This window comes from Canis aureus, chromosome 23 (assembly GCF_053574225.1).
Source record: "Canis aureus isolate CA01 chromosome 23, VMU_Caureus_v.1.0, whole genome shotgun sequence".
Taxonomy (NCBI): domain Eukaryota; kingdom Metazoa; phylum Chordata; class Mammalia; order Carnivora; family Canidae; genus Canis; species Canis aureus.
In genome coordinates this window covers 2,310,742-2,334,492 of record NC_135633.1, presented here as the reverse complement: position 1 = coordinate 2,334,492, position 23,751 = coordinate 2,310,742, and the positions used below count along the sequence as shown (strand labels likewise).

The following is a 23,751-nucleotide window of genomic DNA, read 5'->3' as shown; positions in this document are numbered from 1 at the left end:
GTGCTGTAAGTATGAGGATAACCTATTTTTGAAATTAGAACCTCTGGCTTATTTTATCTTCTTCGTGTTTTAGGTACGCGCGCACACACACACACACACACACACACACACAGTGACAGAAATATCTCCCAACTAACCTTTCCTGACAGCTCTTAACTTGACGCCTAATCCCTGCAGCGGCTGTTACGCAGCACTTGCCATTTGCAAGGCTTGAGTGGTTTGTTAAATGATGTTCACTCGGAGGCGTATGGACGATCTGTCAACCACTGCCTTTTGGGGGGAAGTCACGGGAGAGGGAGCACTTCGTACTCCACACATGCAGCGAAAAGACTGTCCTCTGCTGGTTCTTGAAACACGCTATGTTTTGTCTTAGTGCCCGAGTGGGGTCTTCTGACTTTGAATACAGAATCTTAACACAAAGAGGTTCAGGATATTACTAGAGATGTTGTAGAGTATCTTACCTTAAATAGTTGCCAAACACTCTGGGGCAATTTGTGAATATGCAACAATAGGCAGTTGATTCAAAAATCAACCCATAAATGCCTTCAGTGATACTAAAGACTTTTATTAATAATACTTTACTAATTATACTTTAAATTGTTTTTGATATGAACACTATGAGCTAAATAACATGCAATGAATAAATCCTTCCACCCAATCTGTGGTATAATCAATTTGCTGACCTTCATCCACAAATTAAATTACCTAATCACAGGTGACATGGCTTTGGAATTCGTTTTCGGTAGTTGATGCTTTTTGTACAGTTATCTATATGCAGAGTATTAGCCCCACTACAGAAGAAGGCAGTGTGTTTATTGTCTAGGGTTAAAGGCAACCTTTTATATGAGCCTCAGTTCAAAATCCAAATTGTCACCATCTAGTTGTGATTTTTTGCAAATTGATTTTTAAAGAAAATTAATTTCTCTGCATCTTCTTCTTTTTAAAGGATGTATTTGAGAGAGCGAGTGTGCGTGAGCGCGCGAGGGACAGACAGAGGGAGGACGGTCTTCAGCAGACTTGGTGCTCAGTGAGGAGCCTTGCAGCAGGGCTCGTTCTCATGACCCTGAAGCCATGACCTGAGTTGAAACCAAGAGTTGGACGCTTAACCAGCTGAGCCACGTAGGCGCCCTTCTGTTCTTTTTAAGCAGAAAACTGTATGTTGTCTGTGAACCATAATCTGAAATACTTGTGGCTAGGAGTTTGGGAATTCAGAAATTTTTGTTTTAGAAAGGCAGTACAATACTGTACTTAACATCTTCAGTGGGATCCAGGGCAACGCCCCATCATCAGTCATTAACATTCTGCAGTAAAACCTTTGAGTGTTCACTCCCAGTGGGATAAAGACCATCATGAGTCTCACTTTGGCGGAAGTCACGCTTTACTGCCCCAAATTACAAAAACAAAAAACTTCCAATTTTCAGAATCTATGAAGTTTTAGAACTGTGTATGAGGGGCTGAAGACCTGTACCATCTATTTTAAAAGTTTGCCGTGAGGGATAAATGAAAAATGCATATAAAGCACTTATCACATGATGAGCCCCCACAAACATGATTATTACTAAGGGCTTTTGATTGACGGCCCCTTCCCAAAGATGGGATACTTTATAAAGCTTGTGATGGGAAGTCTTTCTCAAGGCAGGGTTAAAATGTCCTGATTCTAGAACTTGTCTCTCTAATAACACCAAAGCTCTAATTGAGCAGTTAGCTTATAAGTTATTTAAGTGTGAAAGAGCCAAAGGATAATTTAAAATAAAATATACTTATGAACACTAATCCCTCAGATTATTAATCATAAATCCAATATTTATATGCATAGTTGTGCTTTAACTGTTTTGAAACCATGAATTTGCTCTAATACCACTGAGAGCAGGGGAACAATTTGAGCATAATGTGAATTTCGCGTTTCTGTGTTATTTCATCCAGATGAAATATTAGGTGAACACAAAGCACTGTACCTGGCTGAACCAGGCTGTAGAGGAGTTCACAAAACATACAGCTCACAAGAACAATGGGCCACAGCCATCCACGTCCGGTCTTACAGATATCCATCCAATTCTGGACCAGCCTCCAACAGTTCGCATTAGCTTACAACTGCAACCCTTCAACACCCTCTTCTACAAGCAAACTTAACTTCTTTCCCAAAGCAAAGTGCCATATTTATTTATGCATTTCTCAAACATTTAATGTGTGAAACTGGGCTACTGTTCATAATAGGCTCCAGTCTTTCTTTTATTGTGACAGTGGCAAAGCCGAGTGTTGTGTTCCCTAACCCGTGTTCCCCACGCACCCTATGGTTTTAATGCACAGTTATGCACGGCATAGTGATTTTTAGGAACACATATGCCCTCTCATAGCAGAACTGCTGGTCATCATACCTGGTGTGCATTGACCTACCTTTTGGGATGTACGCAAAATAAATGCAATATTGAGGCACATAACAAGTTCTCTAAAAAATTTAAAAAGTAGGAAATCATAACATAAACCTACTTTTTAATATGTTACTTTAAAAAAACTAATTTTTTTTTTCTAATAAGGTCTTAATAAAAATGAATGAAAAAAGTTGCTGGAGTAGGCATTGTGTTGAAAGAGATTTTTTTCAAACTAGTAAATAGCTGTTTTGAGTTTAAATTCTTATCATGTAAGTCTAATCTTTAATCCTATTAACTTTATAGTGATTATTTAGAACATTGTTGATTAAAGTATATTTCTAGAGTTATTACTAGGAGTGCTTTAATAAAAGGATATTTTTTGTATTAAATAAAAAATGGCCATTTTTCTTACAAATTCTAAGCAGTATGTAGAAATGTCTAGGGTACACTTTAAAAAACTCCAGCAAAGAAGAAAAAAAGGAAAATGTGGAAAAATGTGGTAGTTGGATTCAGTGTCAGGATTATGAGGGTTCATTGCACTGTTCCTCACTTAAACATCTTTAAAAAGTTTCGCGTTTCAAAGGAATCAAATAAAATTCTGGATTGCATGACTTCAGGGCTTATATAGCCAGTGTGCATGATCAATGTCCCAGTAGACTCTGTATCCCACTTTTCTTTGACACGACGCCCTTTCCTTGGCAGGTGAGTCATGCTATGTGGACCATACTTTGGACTCTATGATATACAAATAATGCTGAGTACTCCAACCTATTCTCAGAAACGGTGCTCAGTGTTAGTCAAAAGACACTGAGCGTCACCGAGTTTCCTCTCCCGGTCTCTGACCTAATTTGCCACATAAAAACTATTAGTCAGTTGTTACTAAGAGCAATTAATTTACGAATAGCTGTACTTAAGAAATTCACATTTACAAATTTTACAAAGATGCCCATGCTGCTTTCAAATGTGAATAAAAAAGCCGACTGCAAAACAGTACAAATAGTATGATACGATTTTTACAAAAAAAAAAAAATTACATAAGTTTGTCTATGAGTAAAATAAATGATGGCAGGATACCTAAATTATTAGCTAGCAGTGGTTACAACTGGAATGATACTGGTAGAGAAGGAGGGGGAGCACATTTTTATTGCTTATAGTTCTTGTCATTTTTTCAAGCAAGATATTCTTTTTTTAATAAAAATATAAACTATTTTAGTGGTGTTATTTTTTATTTTTATTTTTATTTTTAGTGGTGTTAGAATAGTGGTTACTCTTCGAGGGAGGTGCGAATGGGAGGCTTCCAGGATACAGATACTTTTTTCTTCCTTGTTTGGAGTACTGGGAACATGGATGTGTTCATTTTGTGAAAATTCACTGAGCTATATATTTATGATTAGTCTACTTTTTTTACATGAATAAAGTTCACTTAAAGATTATTTTACAGTGACTTATTGACTAGCATTGTTCCAGTTTAAATGTATTTTCTCTTTATTTTTCCACGTTGATTCCTTCCCTCTACTTTCTCCTTAACATGGTTGCATTGTAAATGCATTATTATTACAGCAAAATGCCTAGCTTATAAAAATGGCATATAAGAAAATCACTCATTTATATTCAGCCATAAAAAATGAGATCTGGCCATTTCAACAACATGGATGGACCTTGGGGGGTTACGGTAAGTGCAGTAAGTCAAAGAAAAAAGAATACCATGTGATTTTGCTTGTATGTGGAGTCATAAAAACACAATAAATGAACAAACAAAGCAGAAATAGACCCATAAATACAGAGAACAAACTGGTGGTTGCCAGATGGGAGAGGGGTGGGAGAAGGAGAAAAAAAAATCACTCACATCTTAAAGGTGGACCATGAGGTATGGTCACTGAATCCTGTTAGCCTAATTCATCTGTACCTGGTAAAAAAAATATCTTTTGATATTCTTTGAATTTCCTAAAACATGGAAAGGAAAAACAGGCAAAAGAGCTAACGGCTTAATGACCCCCGAGTCAACTGTGTATGGTGGCTCTCGCTAGCACAGATCCTGTGTGCACATCTGCTAACACGGAACTAGCAGAGTCAGAGTTGGAGGAAACTCCAAGAGCATTACTGGATCTCATACTCTCCCAACCAGATTTTAAGTTGAAAGACAGGACTAAAGTAAAAGGCCTAAAATGTTTCAACGGGTTGTTAAGTGTTTGTTTCGGTGGAACAATTCCCAGGCCACATAAAATTAAATGTGTTTAATCAAATATGTGTGCATTCAGAAGATGAACAAGTAAACAAGGCAGGTGAACAGTATGATTCCTTTGCAGCTCTGTGTGCTTCTATAGGAGGAGGGACGATTAAAACTTTGTCTCACTATCATTATGGAATCTATGGATCATTTTCAAACTGGGCTCTAGTCCATATATCCTGATCTAATCTGAAATACAAATCTACAAAATTCCCATTTTATATGAAATAATAGTATAAAGTGTGTAAGGGGTAGTAACAAGACAGAAAAGCAAACACTGTAAAATCTACATCTTTAATATAGTGAGTAGCAAGGAACAATATTAGTATTTTATTCATGCAGACTACTTAAATACTCTTTACAACGACTTTATGGGCACATATATGTACATTTGTACATCAAAGTACTCTTGGAAAGTAAAGTTATATATAGGATTAAAATAATGTATGACCAAATGTATCCTGGGCCATAATTTTATCACTTCTAAATTCTCCTTGTTTAAAAAGAAAAAGGATAATTTGACTATTGTTTTCTAAAATGTCCTAATCAACTTGCTATAGCAGTGTAAAACTGACCTGCTACCATGCCGACTTATGGATTATAAAGGGCGACAAATGTTTTAGTATCTTTATTAAAACATAGCCTTTTCTCTTGAAATTTAATATTTGCTTAGATTACAAAAGAACAAAACAGAAAGAATTTTATTTTCTGCTCACTGAAGGTATTTGGGTAAACCTAGCTTTAAGATGGTCTTCTTTCAAAGATTTTAGCTAGTTTCTGAAAGGGCGCTGGCAACAGATCCTTTTAAAAGGAGACTTGTCAATTCCATTTTCCTTGATTTTGAAGTGACTTATCTCAGATTTCCTTTTGAAATACTTCTTCCAAATTTTCTAACCATGTTTGGGTTTACTTTATGGACGTTTCTTTTATAGTCTAGAGAAGAAATAAAAAGACATATAAATATGTTAAAAGTATTCAAAAAGAATTTTTTCACTATTCACTCAACTTATAAAAGTTTGTTAAAATTATATCCATTAGAAGAAAATTTATTCTTAAAATTTATAGTTGTTAACTAACATGATTTAAATAAAACATGAAGGTAACATTAATAACATTGGTCTAAACACAGAAATTCATTTCTCCATATTGCCGAGTTTTTAGTGTGCTCATGTGACATCTCACCCCCTCCCCAGCAGGTATCAAATAACATCACTGAATAAGCTACCACATTTAAGTTTTGTTCTTCTGAACTAATGAAAGACTATTCTACAAGAATTGTTCTTTCTTTTTTGCATCATCATTTTTTTCTTCATGGATTACTTCCCTAAAGCTTCTAAACTTCCATGTTTTTCCTATTTTTAGGAATATAATTTGCATCTAGTACTTCCTTACGTGCTAATCCTGGTCCCATACCTCTTATTCCTTTTACTGCCACCCCTCAAATACCCATTCCTCTGGTTCTTCACCAGCCTTCACAATGACTGTCTACTCATCCAAGTGTTAAAGTGTCACTGACTTCTCTATGGCTCAGTTTAATCTCTTATCCATTTTCTTGTCACGTTAGGTTTTAGTTTAGAGGCACATATTCTCTTGACAGTATTCTCATTTCTCAGTAAATTGTAGTTACCTTTTTTCTTACTGATGTTCCTTTGTTTTTTTATTTGTACACTGTTAGAGAACTCAGTTGAACATATTCCAAGAAAGGCAGTACCGTTTTTTTTTTTTTTTAAGATTTTATTTATTTATTCATGAGAGACACACAGAGAGAGAGAGATGCAGGGGGAGAAGCAGGCTCCATGCAAGGAGCCCGACGTGGGACTCGATCCTGTGACGCCAGGATCACACCCTGGGCCAAAGGCAGGCACTAATCCACTGAGCCACCCAGGGATCCCACGCAGTACCAGTTCTTTCCTACTTTTTCTAGTAATTTCTCTTATGTATTTGGGCATTTTAACTTCGATATCCTAATATACATAAATTGTTACCTTCCCTTAAACTAATACCTCTAAGTGGTCTATTATCCTTACCAATACATAATCTTTTAACCTAGATTAACCCTTTCTTTGCTTTTTGGACAGCTCTGCAATTTAATATCAACTCCTACTTCTATGTAGAATTTTTAAATTTACCTCTCTTTATATATGAGATATTTGATGTATTTTATGGTTAGAAAATATGCATATTAGAAAAACCAAATCTCTATTTGAGAAGTATCAGAGGTTTATTATTTGCTTTTGGAAATATGATTTCCTGGAGAATTTTTTCAGGAGATTAATGGCGCAGTACAAATTCATACCAACTGCACATGCACATTGTTAAACATTATTAAATTTGGTGTGCTAAACCAAATAATCTTAGTAAATTTTATGTTTTAGGACATTTTTGCTTGATTTTAAAAATTTGCACAAAAGGCATTTCCACTGAACTTAAAATGGCTACCACATGAAGTAAGGATTTATCAATACAGTCCGGCAAAGCCATTGAGAAATTTAATGTTACTCTAATGAAAGAGCATTGATAGAAAAAAAATAACAATAGTTTTCATGTTATTCTTAGAAACAAACATACATTATCTCATGAAACCTCTTTAAATTCCAAGTGCAGTAATTACAAGTTCCTTTAGGGAAGAAACCACACTGAGTCTTAATGATCTTGCTATCTAGCACAGAAACTAGCACATAGTCAGTGCATAGTAAATAAATACTTCTTAAATGAAGTTTTAGGCATTATAGTATCAGAGAGACAGAGGTCTGGATACTAAGGCCTAACCTCTGGCTTCACTAAAGATGTGGTTTTGTTACTACAGATTCATGTCACCACCATATGCAGTTGAGAAGACATAGTCATCCCCGGCAGCATCTTTTTCAACTTGCTAATGGGAATTACAATACGACTGAACCTAGGTACAGACTGAAGCTTGGCAATAACTGCAGATTGAGTCACAGAGCAAATTATTAAAGATAATAAGAGAGAAATTTCAAGTAAAGTTTATCTGTTATCATTAACCCATTAAATAATATACTTAGCTAGTTATTTCAATTATTAGTCAAATTATTTATGGATTCTTCTGCAGTGTGAAGCAGTATGGATAACAAAAAAGATACAGAATATAGAGTTAGAAGTCTGGCTCCACATGAAGTATCTGCGTAATCTTGGGTATTTTCTATTTTGTGTCTTAACTTTTCTTACCTTTAACATAGTCATACTTATCATTTAATAAGTTGACGAGCAGATAAAAGGAGATTCTAATGAAAACACTGTAAGAAAATGTAAAGTACTATACATATATTTGGTAATCATGTTATTAAATGTCAAATTAAAAGCTGAGACATACCCACTGTTGGTCTGTTTTCTTGTAAGACCTTTTCACTTGCATCATCTTGTCGAACACGTTTGGCAAATCCAGGATTTACCTCAGCAGTTAATGAAGTATTTGATGCAGAACTTAAGGAGAAATTTTTTTTATTTTAGTAAAGAATTTTTTATAAATTCTAATACATACTCTATATGCAATGAAGATTAAAGAGAAAGTAAAATGATAGAATAATAAGTTGCAAAATCCCATAAAAGTAATAAATAGGAGGCACTAAATACATTTTTGGCCAATAGGAAATTTGGTGTGATTTTAATGATGTTTATTCAAACTGGAGATTGGGAGTGTAGGTATATGTAACAATTCTGTAACAAAACCTTTTCAGGGTGCTCTGCTAGAATATAAGCAAACACTATTATTCGAAGTGTAGAGATAAAGAGCACCTTGCAAGAGGTGAAAAACTAAGCTCATATTACAAAATTGGAGCAAGAACCTTAATCTGGAGAATATAACCAAATGTGATTGTTTGGAAACTTTGCTTTCAAATCAAAACATGGTAATAGACTGAGACTCTCTGATTACAATCATAGAAACTGAAAAGAATGATTTTTTTTTTTTCCTAAAGATTTTATTTATTCATGAGAGATACAAAGAAAGAGAGAGAGGCAGACACAGGCAGAGGGAGAAGCAGGCTCCACGCAGGGAGCCCGACTTGGGACTCGATCCCAGGACCCCAGGATTACGCCCTGGGCCGATGGCGGTGCTAAACTGCTGAGCCACCCAGGCTGCCTAGTGATCTATTTTCATTTAAAAAAAATTATATGAATTTTATATATCAAAGGGTCAAATTTCCAACTTAATTTGAGTTGACATATTACTATTAAACACCTATCACTATGGTCTCATGTTACAGGATATTATAAATTAGGCAGTGATAACACCTGTTCTAAAAACTTACATAATGACTATATGGTGAGGAGGAGGAAAATAAGACAAATACGCAAAATAATACAAGGTAAAGTAAAACACAGTGCTATAGGTTTCAAACTATAAGGAGCTATAGGTTCCTGATTTCAAACTTAGGGGGAAAAAAAAAACCTCCCAAAAAACAACTGAAAGATTTTGTGGATGCGATGAGTTTGAGCTAGGCCCCGAAGAATAACAGTCCAATCCTTCTGAACCCAAAGAGGATCAAGTTCTAACAAGCAGGATTGGGATCGAGGGAGGGATAAATGAGCATCTCCCCCCCTCCATACTGATTTAAACAAGCTAATTTTAGGCAGTTTCTGATTAAAAAAGATATCATATACCATTTTACAAGTTGATACTAATTTGATAGTTGCATTAACACTGGAGGCTTCCCTCTTACGGCCACACTTTGCTCTTCTGGTAATCCTTTCCTAACCACAGGGTAAACTGATGTGGGTGTGTTTGTAGAATGGGGAGAAGATGGATTGGTGGTAGAGTTATCAAAAGAGGTCAGAAATGGCAATTTAATACGACAGCGAAGAAAAATAGGCGGGAGCACACTACATGCTGGCAAAAATAACTCAACCTATGTACCTCAATTTTTCTAAAGCCTGTAAGAAAAATGATCATGGTTTTTCAAATGATAATTTTGCCTACTCTGTCCAAGAACATAAATGATATCTACCCAAAATGGTAACAAGACCGTACTAGTGCTATGACCGTACTAGCAAATTTAGTTGTAGAAACTCTCTATTCCTAAATGGTGCTAAATGAAATAAGTTGATATAATTTGGTTTTGGATACTAAACACCCTTCTTGGATAACATAACAGCTGTCTCAAGGCAAAAAATCTTTTTTGGTCATTTGGTGATTTTTCTTCAAGTACAAAGATCATTGTCATTGGTTACTTTTGTAAGCGTTAGTTTTCCCAATCTTTTCTCTTAAAATTGTCTTTATTATTTTATGGTATGATTTTTCACTTTGGTTAGTTCTAGGATGTCTGTTTTTACTATTTAACTGTTTTTACTTGAAAATTAGGCTTTTGAATATCTATCTGAAAGAAACTTCGTATTTCTAGGAATGAAATCAAAGCCTAACAAAGTAAGTTGTATATACTTAAGTGAAATACATGCAAACATTTTTAAGGATTTAGATAAAATAATCCACTGATCAAATGTTTAACATTCATGTTATAAATTTATTTTAGATTTATGTTGGATCATAAAATAGGACTTAAAATTGGTATGAGAAATTCAAATTATGTTAAAGACTATATTGAGAAGAAATCTAAAGATTCTTCTAGTTATGTGCCAAATATATTTCCATATCTATTGATGAAAGTTAAGATTTAACCTTTTGTTTCCTTATATGGATCGTATGTTTCTCCTTCCTTAACATATAGATCTCATATTCTTCCAGTTGAGATAATTTCTAGTTGGAACCATTAGGTGTCTTTCAAAACAAACCAAAAATGTGTGACAAGTGTGAGACCCATTTCTGGGTGCTAAGAAAGACTATGAAACAAACAAAAACCAACAAACCAAATAAACAAAGCAAACAAACCCCCAAAACTTTGATTAATATATACATATATACTACATTTGTATATTTAGTAGCCTGATTTAATTAAAACAGTTTGCTACAGTGATATTAAATAAATTGTAATGATTAAAAATTTAATATTCTCAATTTAAGTAGGAACTAAAAAATGGAGTTTTGTAGGTTTTGAGAATATCCAGAGCTTTGGGACTCTAATTTTTTTTCAGAGAGAAAAGCTGATACAAACTAAATAAAATAACTATACACATGGAGCCTTCTTTTCATTTTTAAAAACCTTATGTGTATATATATAGGTATATATTCATAGATATACACACACACACCCCCCCCCCCAAATATGTACATAAAGCTGCTAAGTGGAAAATACCAGAGTTTATTACTCTCAAACTCATGTAGGTTTAATTGAGGAAAAGGAAGGTTAAAAAAAAAAGTAATTATGTACATTTCTAGCATTAATCTCTTTTAACCTTAGTTAATGGCAGGATCTAATTATTGGTACCAGAGGGAATGTAATAGAGCAATTAATAGGCTATGAGAAATCTTACTTTCTTTATATGTCCTTTAGTATTATTTCGCAATATTAGTTGCTCTAAAGAGTGGAAGCTCTTTAAGTCATCTAAAACCACTCTAAACATATAGCTTACATACCTGGACATTTCTTGAAAAATCAATTAATTTTGATAATGATTATGTATGCATTTAAAACTTATTATTAGCTATAAACTTTAGCTACATCTTAGTTAACACAACAGATCATGCTATCAGTGAAGAACCAGAAAAGTCACCACCACTAATTAATGGAAAGAATAACACAATCAACACAATGAAAATTAGTAATAAGATGATGACGGTTAGCTAGGCTCACTCATTAAGTGAGTGATACCCAATACAAGAGTCAGACAAATTGCATCATTTAAATTTGTGCCACAGCAAAATACAGAATTTTAAATGTCATGGATAGTTAGAGGCATTCTGGAAAAATCAGTCCATGAATTTTAAATCTACATTCCAAGGCTCTGCTGTACTTTGGAGGAGAAAGGACAGATCCTAAATGCACCTATGAGATAATACTTTATGTGGCACAAATAGATTATTGTAAATTTGTTTAGACTGGCCCAGATGATGACAGGTTCATGGTGGAAAATAAGAAACCTAAAAAGAGTTATTCTATCCTAGGATCTTATACTCTTTTCCCCATAATCACGTCAAAGTAAAAGAGGTAAAGCAAGTCTGAGCCATTTTACAATATAACCATTCACTGTATGTTGTCATTGCATTCACGGCTGTGGGGATGTAAACACTATGCAACGGGAGTCACGTCATACAGCTCAGGATGTAAGATTTTTCCTTGTCTTTGATTTTTAGCTGTTTTACTGCGATGTACCTAGTTATGTTTCTGTTTGTATTAATGCTGCTTGTGGTCTGCAGAACTTCTCAAATCTGTGATTAGTTATCTTTTTTCATTGGAAAACTATTAGCCAGCATCTCCTCAAACACTGTTTTCCCCCATTCTTTCTCATTTCTTTCTGGGACTCAAAATATATACATACTAGACCTTTCTAACTGTGTCTTATATGTTTTTTTCACTCTTCTCCATATTTTCTATCTTATTCCTTCGAACATTGGCTTAGATATTTTTTCTGTCAATCTATCTTCCGGTTCACTAAACTCTCTTCTGCTGTGCTTAATCTATTGTTTATTTATTTACAATTTCAGTAGATTCTAATTTTTTTAGCTCTAGAATATACAATCCAGTTTTTTTTTTTTTTGGGGGGGGGGAATTATCACTATTTTGATGAACTAAATCACAGTCTTATTTTTAAAGTACCTACCTGATAATTTTACAGTATCACTAATGGATCTAGATTTTTAGTCTGTTTCCTGACATACTTGGTAATTTTTGCTTAAGCCATAAACATGTAAAAAAAACCTACACAAAACTGTAGATGCTCTAGTTGGTATATTTCTCCAGGAATGACTTAATTTTCTTCTGGTAGGAAAGCAGAACAGAAACAGATCACCTCGATCCAAAAGGGATAGAGGTGGTGTGAGGTCTTTTCAGGCTTTCAAGAACTGGTCTACTTCCAGTTTACCCTACTCCTATAGAGCACAGGACTTCGAGGGTCTCAAATAAAATCCTGGCGGTTTCATAGCACCTTTTCTTCTCAATGATCCCTGAACAGTTTTTGTGTCCTAGCTCCCATGAGAATGTTAAAATTCTGCTTAATATTTTAGCCTCTCAGCTTTGTTTCTTGAACTCTTATGCCAGAGTTCAGATTGTGTAGCAAAAGCTACACACAGAATTATTTTGCTTCCTTAGCCATTTTCAGCTTTGTTTCTTGGCCTTTTACCCCACAGAATGTAGAACTTGGCAGCTATATTGAGGGCAAAAGCTACACACAGAATTACTTTGTTTCCCTAACTCAGTGAGACTGCTGATAGCTGTGGGCTTCCATTTTGTGCTTGGCTTCTAGACTTGATGCCATGGATTGGCAAATACTAAATGGAAAAAAGAGGCAGACAAGGTTTGGCTCTCTATAGCTTGTTTTCCTTTCCTCTGGATCTTAGACCTTCAAGTCCTGGCTGCCTTGGTTAGTCTCCAGTGCCTTGAAAGTAGCTGTTGGTTGTATTTCATCGGCTTTTATAACTGTTGTTGATGGGTGGTTTCGTCTAATATAAGCTATATTGTCATAGCCAGAAATAGAAGTCTCTTCACTCATTACATTTTAGTCATATATCAAAATCCATTAAAGTAATACATTTTTGGGACTGAAGAAATTCATTAATGTACAAAAAGAGAAATACCAAATGAGCACAAGTTGTCACCAGAAGAAAGTTAAAATTAAGTGACATTTTTGAAGGCCAGAAGACTTTTCAATTTATTTTTAATAATCTAAGATACGGAATACTTTATGTAAATAGCAAGTGAAATACTTGGGCTTTATCAAGATTTGCCTTTGATAATGTAAACCCAGTGCTGCATTCAGAGCAATTAATTATATGTACATTTAAGTATGAATTCACAGTTTCATTATAAGAAATAAAAAGGAGACGTAGGAAACAAAGTATAAAGATGATGTTGTGTAAGCACTGAACCAGTTGATGGTTAATTGTACCTTGTTAACTTCCGTTTCCTTCTGGCAGCAGCCGTCATTGCCATGTAGGATGGTTCTATGCTTGGTATAGGCAGAGGATGTTTAGTTGAGAATGAAGAAGAGGCAAGCCTGTATATTAGATAATAAAAAATAGAGTAATTTTGATTTGTACTATGGAGAAAAAGGGGGCATACACTTTCATAATTAGAATACCATTTCATATGAATATATAAAGAAAGATATTATTCTAGCCTATAAAGCCTCTCTTGCTTGCCATTGGGTTTTCTTTTTTTTGTATCATAGAAAGAGTTGCTCTCAAGGATTTCTGCATCCCAACAGCATAGAAAGGTGAAGGTGTCAGTCTTCTCATATTTGGATTACTTGTGATTATACAGATGAAATGTACAGGATATGAAATAAGAAGTGAGACAAAGTGAGAAGGATATTTGCTAGGATGCCATGTAGTCACCAGCACCTAAGAAGGATGATGATTTAGGGTAAGCTGAGGTTTGCTAAATATCAATAAAAAATGTGAGATTTCCTTTAGTGTATATATTAATAAATAATAATAAACATAGTAAACCTCTGATTGTCCTGCCTAACTTTGGAGTATGTAGAACTAAATCGATCTTAAGGTTTCTTCTAGCCTACTGAGGGTCAATCAACTAAGATATCAAATTAAAGATTAAAATATTGTGTTAATGGATTAATATTTAAAAAGACAAGGCTAAATGAAGGTAAAATACTGACTTTTATAATCAAGACTGCATACTTGACTCATGAAATAGACCTTAAATATAACTAAAGAAGAGAAAGAAAGCTATAGTTTTAAGGCTATGTAAGTAAAAAAAGAACAAAAACAAAAGAACTGGCAAATACTCTTTTTTGTACCTTTGTAAAATGTTATTATTGTTTGGCAGTGATTCTTGCTCAGGTGATTTACTCTTCAAATTCTTGATGTCTTCACATATAATAAATGTGGAGTCCAAATCTTCCTGTCCATATTCTTTTCTCCGGCTGTGAGGAGTATCTATTTCACATAATGTTTTCAGAGAATTCTCACCATTTACATTTGAGCTGATGGTCTGAAAACGTGTAGCTTGTGATAATGGTTTTGATGAGGTCACTATAGATGAATTTTGAGCAGTTTTTCTACAGTCTTCTGGCGTATACACAATAGGCTGAAGTTCTTTGCTGAGAGAATCATTGAGCTCCAAACTTTCAGACAGTGCGGACTTTTGAGGATGTGCTGCTTTCAGGGGAGAAGGCATTAGTTTTCTTCGGGTTCTTTTATGGGGAGGAATTTTAAGCAGATTGGATTCACTTGAAGATATGCCTATTTAATAAAATTAAAAAGAATCTCAATAATGTCACCTAGGTTTCTAATAACTCTATCAGTTAAACATCACCACCACCACCAATAATAAAATACATTTTCTGCCAATTGATGAAAATGTAAAAGAAAGTTGGAAAGGAAAAAAAAACAGGTTATTAGTAACCTTAAATAATGTTAATGAGATTAACATTAATTAACATTAACAGAAAATAAATAATAAATGACTAATATAAATACTAATTCATAGAGCAAAATTGAGATTTTGGGTAATCATGAAAACATTCCAACAAATTCTAATGATATTCACAAGCAATTTCCAGCTTTTATGTTTGATTTAGGTTTAACATAAAATATTCAACAATCATAGGTACAGAGATTAGTTACTTGTCCTATCATAAAGTATCATCAGTTATTTATTAATTGAGTGGAAGTCTAGTCTAAACAGGAATGGCAATAACCAATAAAATCTCAGGTGAATGAAATTTTAAATCTGTTACTATCTCAGGTATTGTGGTTAATTAAGCATTCTGATTGTTTGTTTCTTATACCATACATAATTTACAGGTTTTCAAAAGTTAGATTAATACCTTAAGATAAATGAACATAAGTTGAAGAGGTCAGAGTATCCTTAACATGACCCTCGTCACTCTGTCCAAGTAGGTCTCCCAAATGTCAAGAGGTCACTAAGTTTAATGAACTTTTCTTACCCCTATCCTACAAATTCTGTAGCTTTTCAAAATGATTTTCTTGCTATACCTCTCCAACATCTGTTACCTTCTTCATCCTTCACCTGGTAAATGTATATATTTCCCTAAAGAAATTCACTATTAATTTGTAATTATACTTTTTCAGTCATCTGGGTCCCAGATAACTAATTTTTGCCATTTCCTTGCATTTTCCAACTTCCACCAATCCTCTCTCTCTTACACTTAAAATCAAAACATAATTCTGATTAAAGACTTATAGTTCTATCTAAACATAAATATGATATTCAGAGATTGTCACCAGGGAAATTCCTGTTCCTTGGTCCAAACTTAAGAAATAGTTTTGTTTAAACTTAAGTTTGAATTCCCACAATCCAGACATGCTTAAATATTTACCTCTCAAACACTTTTTAAAAATATATAAAAGATTAATTGCATACACAAACAATAAACTTCATCAACTCCAGTGTGCCAATCTTGTATTTCTTTATTAATATTTTTCTGCTTTGTTTCATTCATGGTGAACTTAAGGTGCCTGACATGAAGTAACTTTGCCTGAAGTGTATCGTCCAGGAAAGAAACTACTATGTTTTCAAATCATGCAATACAATTCCCAACTGATATAATACTAACTTTATGATATAATACTAATTTAACACTGAAAGCTGCATAAGTATTACGTATTTCAATAATTCAATTCAAACTTTCAACCGAGTTAGAAGATACACTTACAACAATCACCAACAGTACACGCATCATTCTTATTATGTTAGTTGACGATAGTCTCTGCTATGGCTAGGTTGACAATTACCCTCTAGGAAAGACAATTGAAAAACAGGAAGAAAAATATGATCCCTGTTCTACTAAGGAATTTTACTTTTCTGAGAACCAGATAAATGAGATCCAGATCTTAAAATAATTTTCCACTCCCTTTAACATGACATTTGTCAAATTTTCCATTACCAGATATTTTTATACTAATGCTGCAGTGTAAAGACAGTTACTTTTCTCCACTGTGCTGCTACCACCAATTTGGTGGCTATTAATAGCTGGAAGATTAACTTCTTTTCCCCTGAGAGGCAGCAGGGGTATATAGAGGATAGAAAACTATATCGAGGATAGAGAGCTGAATTGGGAGTCAGGAGACTTGGATTCTATTTCCGGCTCTAGCAACAACTCACCGAGTGACCTTGGGCAACTCACTTAAGCAGTATGGGCATTAATGCCCCTAGAAAAAAGGGGATACTACCTTCATGTACCGGGAATTTTCTAGGATTAGATAATATCTATAAAATAACTTAGGGTTCAAAGAAAGGCTCTAGAAATGTAAATACGCTTCAACTGTTGGCACTACTACTTTCACAGAGAAAGTTGTAATTTACTTTCCAGTATTCTATCACTAAAAGAACATATTTCAAACAATGTCTCACTTTCTGTTTATCAGAAACCCAGTTTATCAAAGCTAATGATAAATTGTAATATAAACCCAAAGTATCATTAAAATATGCACATCTAAGTGTTCTTTGAAAATGCAGGCTTCGTGATATTATTTTAAAAACCCAAAACACAATGGAACATGAAGTCTCAAGAGATAAGGATTAACCAGTCACTATTTTCCTTGTACACAGCATCTAGAGAGGGATACCCCAGAGCGGTACTGAGCTAATTCCCATAATGGTAGGCCACTTTCTCCCTACTGCTTGTAAAAAACATGGAAATGGGGGTCTTCCATAAGACACTGATACAGTTTGTCAGTGAAATCAACGGCAATGTTATAATGCTACATCTTTGGCCATAATTCTGCTCTTCTGGAGGGACAGATATGATAACTTGAAGGAGAAACATGGAGATATGGTCGTTAATATAGATTCACACACCACTGTTTTCCTGAGCCTTGAAGAAAAGATGCTACAAACATACAGCGTATGCAAAATATAAATCCAGTAGGTTCTTTTCATCCTTTTAGCTATTAAATACATACAATAATATGAAGGGGGCAGAAAAGAGATGGTCAATTCAGGACTACGTCGGCTGACTAGTAGCCCAGAAAGGTTTAGGAGAGAACCAGAGCAAAAACAAGATTTAAAGATTTAAATACAAATTCAACAGTCACTCTACTGTAACCACAAAAGGACTATGTCTCCATTTAATCCATGAAAACTAAAAGAGAATAAGCTGACATTTCAGTTTGAATATGATTCCCAGAATATATAAATACAATTATATAATAAACTATCATTCTCTTTTAGCTAGTTAAGTGATAAAGTACATTAAATGGGTATGGCAAACTGGAGTGTTGGGTTAGGGGCACTGTACATTTTAAACAGGCTTTCAGAAACATTGGGTATGCTAGCTCTATGTCTATAAAAGAGATTTGCTGTACTTTTCCATTAGAGGATGTACAGTAACTTTCCAGAAGACAAGGCTTGGGGCACTTGTAGTTTCCCCTGACTGAGCCTGGGAAAATACTATCTAACAAGATTCTGTGATTCTTGGGCCTACAGAGTAGAAATGATAAAGAAGGAACCTGGAGGCAGATTATAATTCCTTTATAAAGGCTTCATAAAATGAGAAAAAGAATCATGTAGTTACAGACTTTCAGAACAAGGGACTCGAACAGATGATGATAGTCAATAAAATACTTCAGTAATGTGGGTGTCACACAGGAAAGGAGAGAAAATTAAAAATGCGTTGTTATAAGGCAGGCTCTTAAAAAGTGAGATAAAAATGATTAGTAGTCACTTGGGAAGATAGCAAGTCTTCTCTCCGGGGCCTTTCCATCTAAAAATCCAGCCCACTATATCATGTATTCGAGTACAGGAGGTAGTGTGTAGCAATATATCTTATGCTCAATAAAAAGCACTTTTGGGACTTTAACTCTCTAACACATTGTAGGTATACTGGATTTCTACTGACCTGAAATGATTCTGATCCATGGCATGTAAGTAAATATGTTGAAATTCATTTCCCGATAATAATAATAACCATATTGTCAAGACATTTAGAAAGAGAAGGCACCACTAGTATTTTCAATCTAGGAAGAATGTTTAATTATGAAAGGGAAAAAAGAGTTTTAGACAGCTGTGGTACAAGAGAAACAAGAGGATTGCATCGGCATAAAAAGAAGTCACTGTTTATTTATCCACCCAGTATTAAGCACCTGCCATGTTCCAGATCTTTTCTGGGTTTTGAGAATCTAGCAGGAAACAAGACATTTAAGAACCGACATTTTTGGGGGAAGAAGGTAGAAAAATAAATGATCTTAATTAATTAAGATAATTATGACAAATGAGTTGGAAAGACAATAAGACAAGTGGAATAGAGAGTGATGGGAGATAGCAGGGGTATTAATTAAATGGCAAGGGCAGGCGATTCTCAAGATGGGATCTGTGATCTGAGGCTTGAACGACTGCGGAGGAGCCAGTCTTATGAAGATCTGGGGGAAGAAGAGAAAATAGCAAGAACAAAGACCCGACAGCAACAATAAATTTGTTGAGCTCAAGGAAAAGAAAGAAGGCTAATGTGATTGAAGTCTAGTGAGTCAGAGGGAGAAGAGAAATAAGAAGAGGCTAGAGAGATCAAAAGGGCCCAGCCTGTGTTAGGGCTTATGAACAAAATAAAGGTCTGGGTTTAGTTCAAGTGCAAAGGGATATCTGTGGAAGATTATTTTAAACATGGATATGATGTGATCCCATTTGTTTTTTAAAAAAGATTGCCTTGCTTACCATGTGGAGAATAGAATATGAATGGGTTAAGAGGGGAAAGAGAGAAATCAGTAACACAGTTATTGCTATAGCCCAGGCAAAACAAATGAGAGCCTGGATTAGACTGGCAGCAGTAGCGATAGATATGGGAAGGGTGTTGTCATCAAATAACCAGATTATAATCATATAAACTATATTCAGAACATTTACAGTGACACACATGGGTGTGATTAGCTGCCCAACAATCAGGACCAAAGATAAGGAGTTCACACAAAGGAGCAGTAACTTGTATAATTTAATCAACAGAGATTGGCAACTTTCAGTGAAATCATGAACCATTACTGTATGAGCAATTATAGAAAAGCTTAAAAGGTCCTAAATGTTATTCCCTCAAATTTGGCATTCTCTTGTTCCTGACATCCCCCTTCCCCCAGCCCACTCACTGCATTTGAAGTCTTGTCCTCTACTGAGGAGCTCTGACTCAAGTAAATGCCAGGTGCCTTGGAATCTGCTTCCCTTCCTCTCTAGTTTGCATGTTTGTGGACTTGAGGCAGCAGACACTCTCTGGGGTTTGAGGATACAGTTATTTATCCAGAGATGATGGCTGTTATCATCACGCTTGGGTAGCAGTGAAAAGGGAAGAAAGGGAGAGAGGCTAAGTAGGAAATGGTTCTAGAAAAGAGTGGCAGAAAGAAAATGACTGAAAATGGACTTTGGCTCTCAGGAGTTTGTGCAAAGGGAGAGAAAGATTAAGGTAACAGAATGATATAGAAAGAGTACCCTCTGTTTTCTCTGCAAATTCATCTCTAGGCATCCTCAAATCACTGATAGAGATTTATTATCAGTTCAAGGCATAGACATACTATGATTTCAGATATAAAGAGTGGCTTCTCCACTCCTAATACCTTGTCAGTTATTGCATTCACTTTCTTAAAAAGGAGCCACTGTCTTTAATCCATATTTAATGAAACTTTAAGATGCAAAATGCGGTCCTATAATGAATGCATTTTGATAACATAAAAAATAATATTCATGCTATCAGAACCTTCTCTGTTTGATAGGGGAGGAGGACAGAGAGGCACTGAATATTCGGGAGAATTTCTCACTGGAAGAACCAGATACCTTGTTGGCTTCACCTTATATGTGTTGCTATAGAAACATCTATAGTATAAGAAGGGATATGAAGGTTAACTTTGCAAAAGACAATCAATTTTAACCAAGATGGTAACTTGAGGAGAAGCATGTAGCTTCCCATCCAGATTTCCTTTAAAACACCATATAATATAATGAAAATAGGAGAAAACTTTTCCTAATATTGGTAATAAGGGAGGAATATTGTGGGCACACCAGGGCATTAGAGGATTTTGGGGAGGATATTATGTAGCTAGAACTGGAATAAAGGAAGGCACGGGGGAGAATAACATAAAACTGTTCCCCCACTTCACATTTCAGTGCTGCCCCTGGGACTTAAGTAACAGACACTGGAAGAATGTTACTGGAGTCCCTTTACATGAGGAGCAGGGATGAAGGAGTGGAGGAGGTAAAAGGGCACAGGGTGCGACAAGGCTACGGGACACAGTCGATGGTAAGATCTGAAAACAAGCAGGAGCACTCAGAGGCCCCCACATCCAGTCCCGGCCCAGCTGTCTCAGAAGTGGAAGGACACTGAACAGAAAGTGCCCCCTACCCTGGGGGCCTTGCTCCCAGTACGGGGGCCGCACCACATATGGATGAGAAACTTGGGCAAAGAGGCAAGGTTTCTGGCTGAGAGTACCCCTATGGCTCTGGTTCCTGTTCTGTACTCTTGGGTATTCGCTCCTCCCCACCTCTACCTCCTCCATTACTCAACCTTAATTTCTACTGATCATCAACAAGTTATGGAAAAGGCGTACTTGTAATATAAAGGAATGGCAGATTTGGCATACCAACTCAGGCCTTCGATAATCCAGATGTATGTTCTTCACCCCTACACAAGACTGAGTCCCTACCATAGGGAAAATTAAATCCATCAGGATAATGGTTAAATAAAACATGGGGATGTTCACAATTACATTGTTACTTAAAGTCATGTTTTGTAGGTTATCTGATAATATGGAAAAATACTCCTTAAGTAGTATGTAACAAATTCTACATACAGCATGATCCCAAATTTGAAAACAAAAAAAATCCACGTAAAAGAAATCAAAGCATACACATACTTTCTGCAAGCAAAAAAGGAGGAAAAAGTCACAGAGAACAGAGTGAAAGGTAATATGGCTTGATATATTAAAATATTAGCATAGATTATAACTGGAAAAATTCTGAGTGATCTTATTTTCTTCTTTAAGCATTTGACCACTTTTTATAATAAATATATACTGCTTCTTTAAAGTTATAAATAACAAAATTTTTTTTTTAAAGAAGAGCAACATAAGGTGTGGAACAAAAGCGAATAAAAGCCCAGGCCTCTCAAGCCTCAGAACGTCTCTAGAACTGGAGGCTAGAGGTTGAATCTGAAAGTATAGGGTGGAGATAAAAACAGAACTGACTGAAAGTCTACACAAGGAAGTTGGACCCCCAAAGTCCCCTTACCCCATCACTGTCACCTTGTCCTGCCAGGTGACTGTTCCTTTGTCACTGTTAAAAGACAAGTTACTCCCTGGACAGGTTAAGACTTGGGGCCAATATGCACAGCTGACACTGGGGGATTTTAATAATTTCTCAATAATGAATGCATGCAAATTTTTCTTTTACTTCTCTAATACACTGGTGTTGGGCTTATACATCTCCTAAATGTGAAATCAGTTCTTTATAGATAAACTAATAAAAAGATATAAGTGTTGATATTTTCAGGCTCCTCCAAACCAACTTTTTCCAGAGATGACTATAAAGCAAAGCTGAAAAGACCTAACTATGTACACAGGAAGTACCTAGGGTCACCAGATATTTGAGGACATTCAACAAGATAGGGCACAGAACTACATACAAGAAAAAAAAAAAAAAGTAAAAGGAAATAGACAACGGAGAAATAGTAGAGTATATTAGAATAGCCATAATTCATATCCAGAGAGATGAAAAATTATTACATTCATCAAAAAGAAACAAAGTGCTATGGAAAGAAATACTGAATTACTAAAAAGAGTTCTTAAAAATTTAAAATATGAGAGGGAGATAAAAGCCAAAATAAAGGCTGTATGATAAAGTTAAGGACATCTCCCAGAAAGAACAAGCAAACCAAAAGAGGTAAGTATTAGAAGGCAGATAAAAGAATTTAGAGGATCAATCCAGGAGACACAACATCAGATCAGTAATGTCCAAAGACAGAACAGAAAATAGGGAAGGAAAGTATATATGGAGGTATATGTATGTGTATGTGCATAAATACACAAAGGAACATTTCTCATAGGGAAAAGAAAAAGATTTTCAGAAAGAAAGGCCCAGACTATTTGGTATAATGAGATGAAAAAGATCAACACGAAAGCACATCATTGTGATACTTCAGAAAACTAAGGATAAAGGGAAAATTCCAAAATCTTCCCGGGAGGAAAAAGTCACCCAGGAAATATGGAGAATAAAAATGGCATGTGAGTCAAGAACAGCACTGGAATCTAGAAATCAATGGAGCAATGTCTTCACAGTTCTCAGAAAAGTTATTTCCAACCTAGAATTCTATACCTACTCAACTAACAAGAAAATATATTGCCAAACATGCACCATCTCAAAAAAGTTTACCTCCTGCGCACCCACTGGAAGAATCTACTGGAGGATGTGTTTCTGCAAAATAAGGGAGAATAAGAAGAAGGATGGGAATAAAAGCAAATACTACATACAGAGACCTTAAAGCTATACAAGAAAGAGAATTTACATGCTTTTTTGGCATAACAGGAGATAATATTTACTGGAAGACACTCTAGACATTTACTTTTAAAAATGTATATATATATTTTAAAGACTATTTATTTTGGAGAGAGAGAGAGAGAGAGTGCGCGCACAAGCAGGGTGAGGGGCAGAGGAAGAAGCAGGTTCTCCCCTGAGCAGGGAGTCTGACGCGGGGCTTAATCCTGGGGCTCTGCAGTCATGGCCTGGGCCAAAGGCAGGCGCTTAACTGACTGAGCCACCCGGGTGCCCCTCCAGACATTTACTTTTAAAAACCCAAAGCACATTTGGAAAGATGGGGTAGGAGAGAAAATGTATCTATCATGTAAAGGTATTAAATCCTTATTGTCCAAAATAAAAAATAAGTAGATGATATCTAAAATTGGAAAAACATAGGCAAACAGGAATTAGCAGTATAAATTTGAAATTTGGAAATTAAAAGGAAAAACCAGAAAACACAGCTAAATTGGGAATGGGCAGCAAAAGGGCAAGGCTACAAATATGACAGTACCTGTCAGCCTTCTCAACTATGTAAACATATACTTTTATAAAATATAAAATGAACTGTAAAAGCAGGTGGAGAGGGGAGAGAGAAAAAGAGGCAAGGCAGACAGGCACA

General features: G+C 35.3%; 1 protein-coding gene across 3 annotated transcripts in view; it reads right to left on the bottom strand.

Annotated features, from left to right (window-relative positions):
* Positions 1-4,876: 4,876 nt before the first annotated feature.
* Positions 4,877-23,751, bottom strand: part of KIF18A (kinesin family member 18A) — a 78,862-nt gene continuing 59,987 nt past the window's right edge. For all 3 annotated transcript variants that reach the window (XM_077866143.1, XM_077866145.1, XM_077866144.1), the window contains exons 14-17: positions 14,425-14,869; positions 13,555-13,662; positions 7,931-8,040; positions 4,877-5,529 (exon numbers count right to left, since the gene is read on the bottom strand). In XM_077866143.1, the coding sequence (XP_077722269.1) occupies positions 5,447-5,529; positions 7,931-8,040; positions 13,555-13,662; positions 14,425-14,869 (746 nt within the window). In that variant the 3' untranslated portion in view covers positions 4,877-5,446. The remainder of the gene's footprint in view (positions 5,530-7,930; positions 8,041-13,554; positions 13,663-14,424; positions 14,870-23,751) is intronic.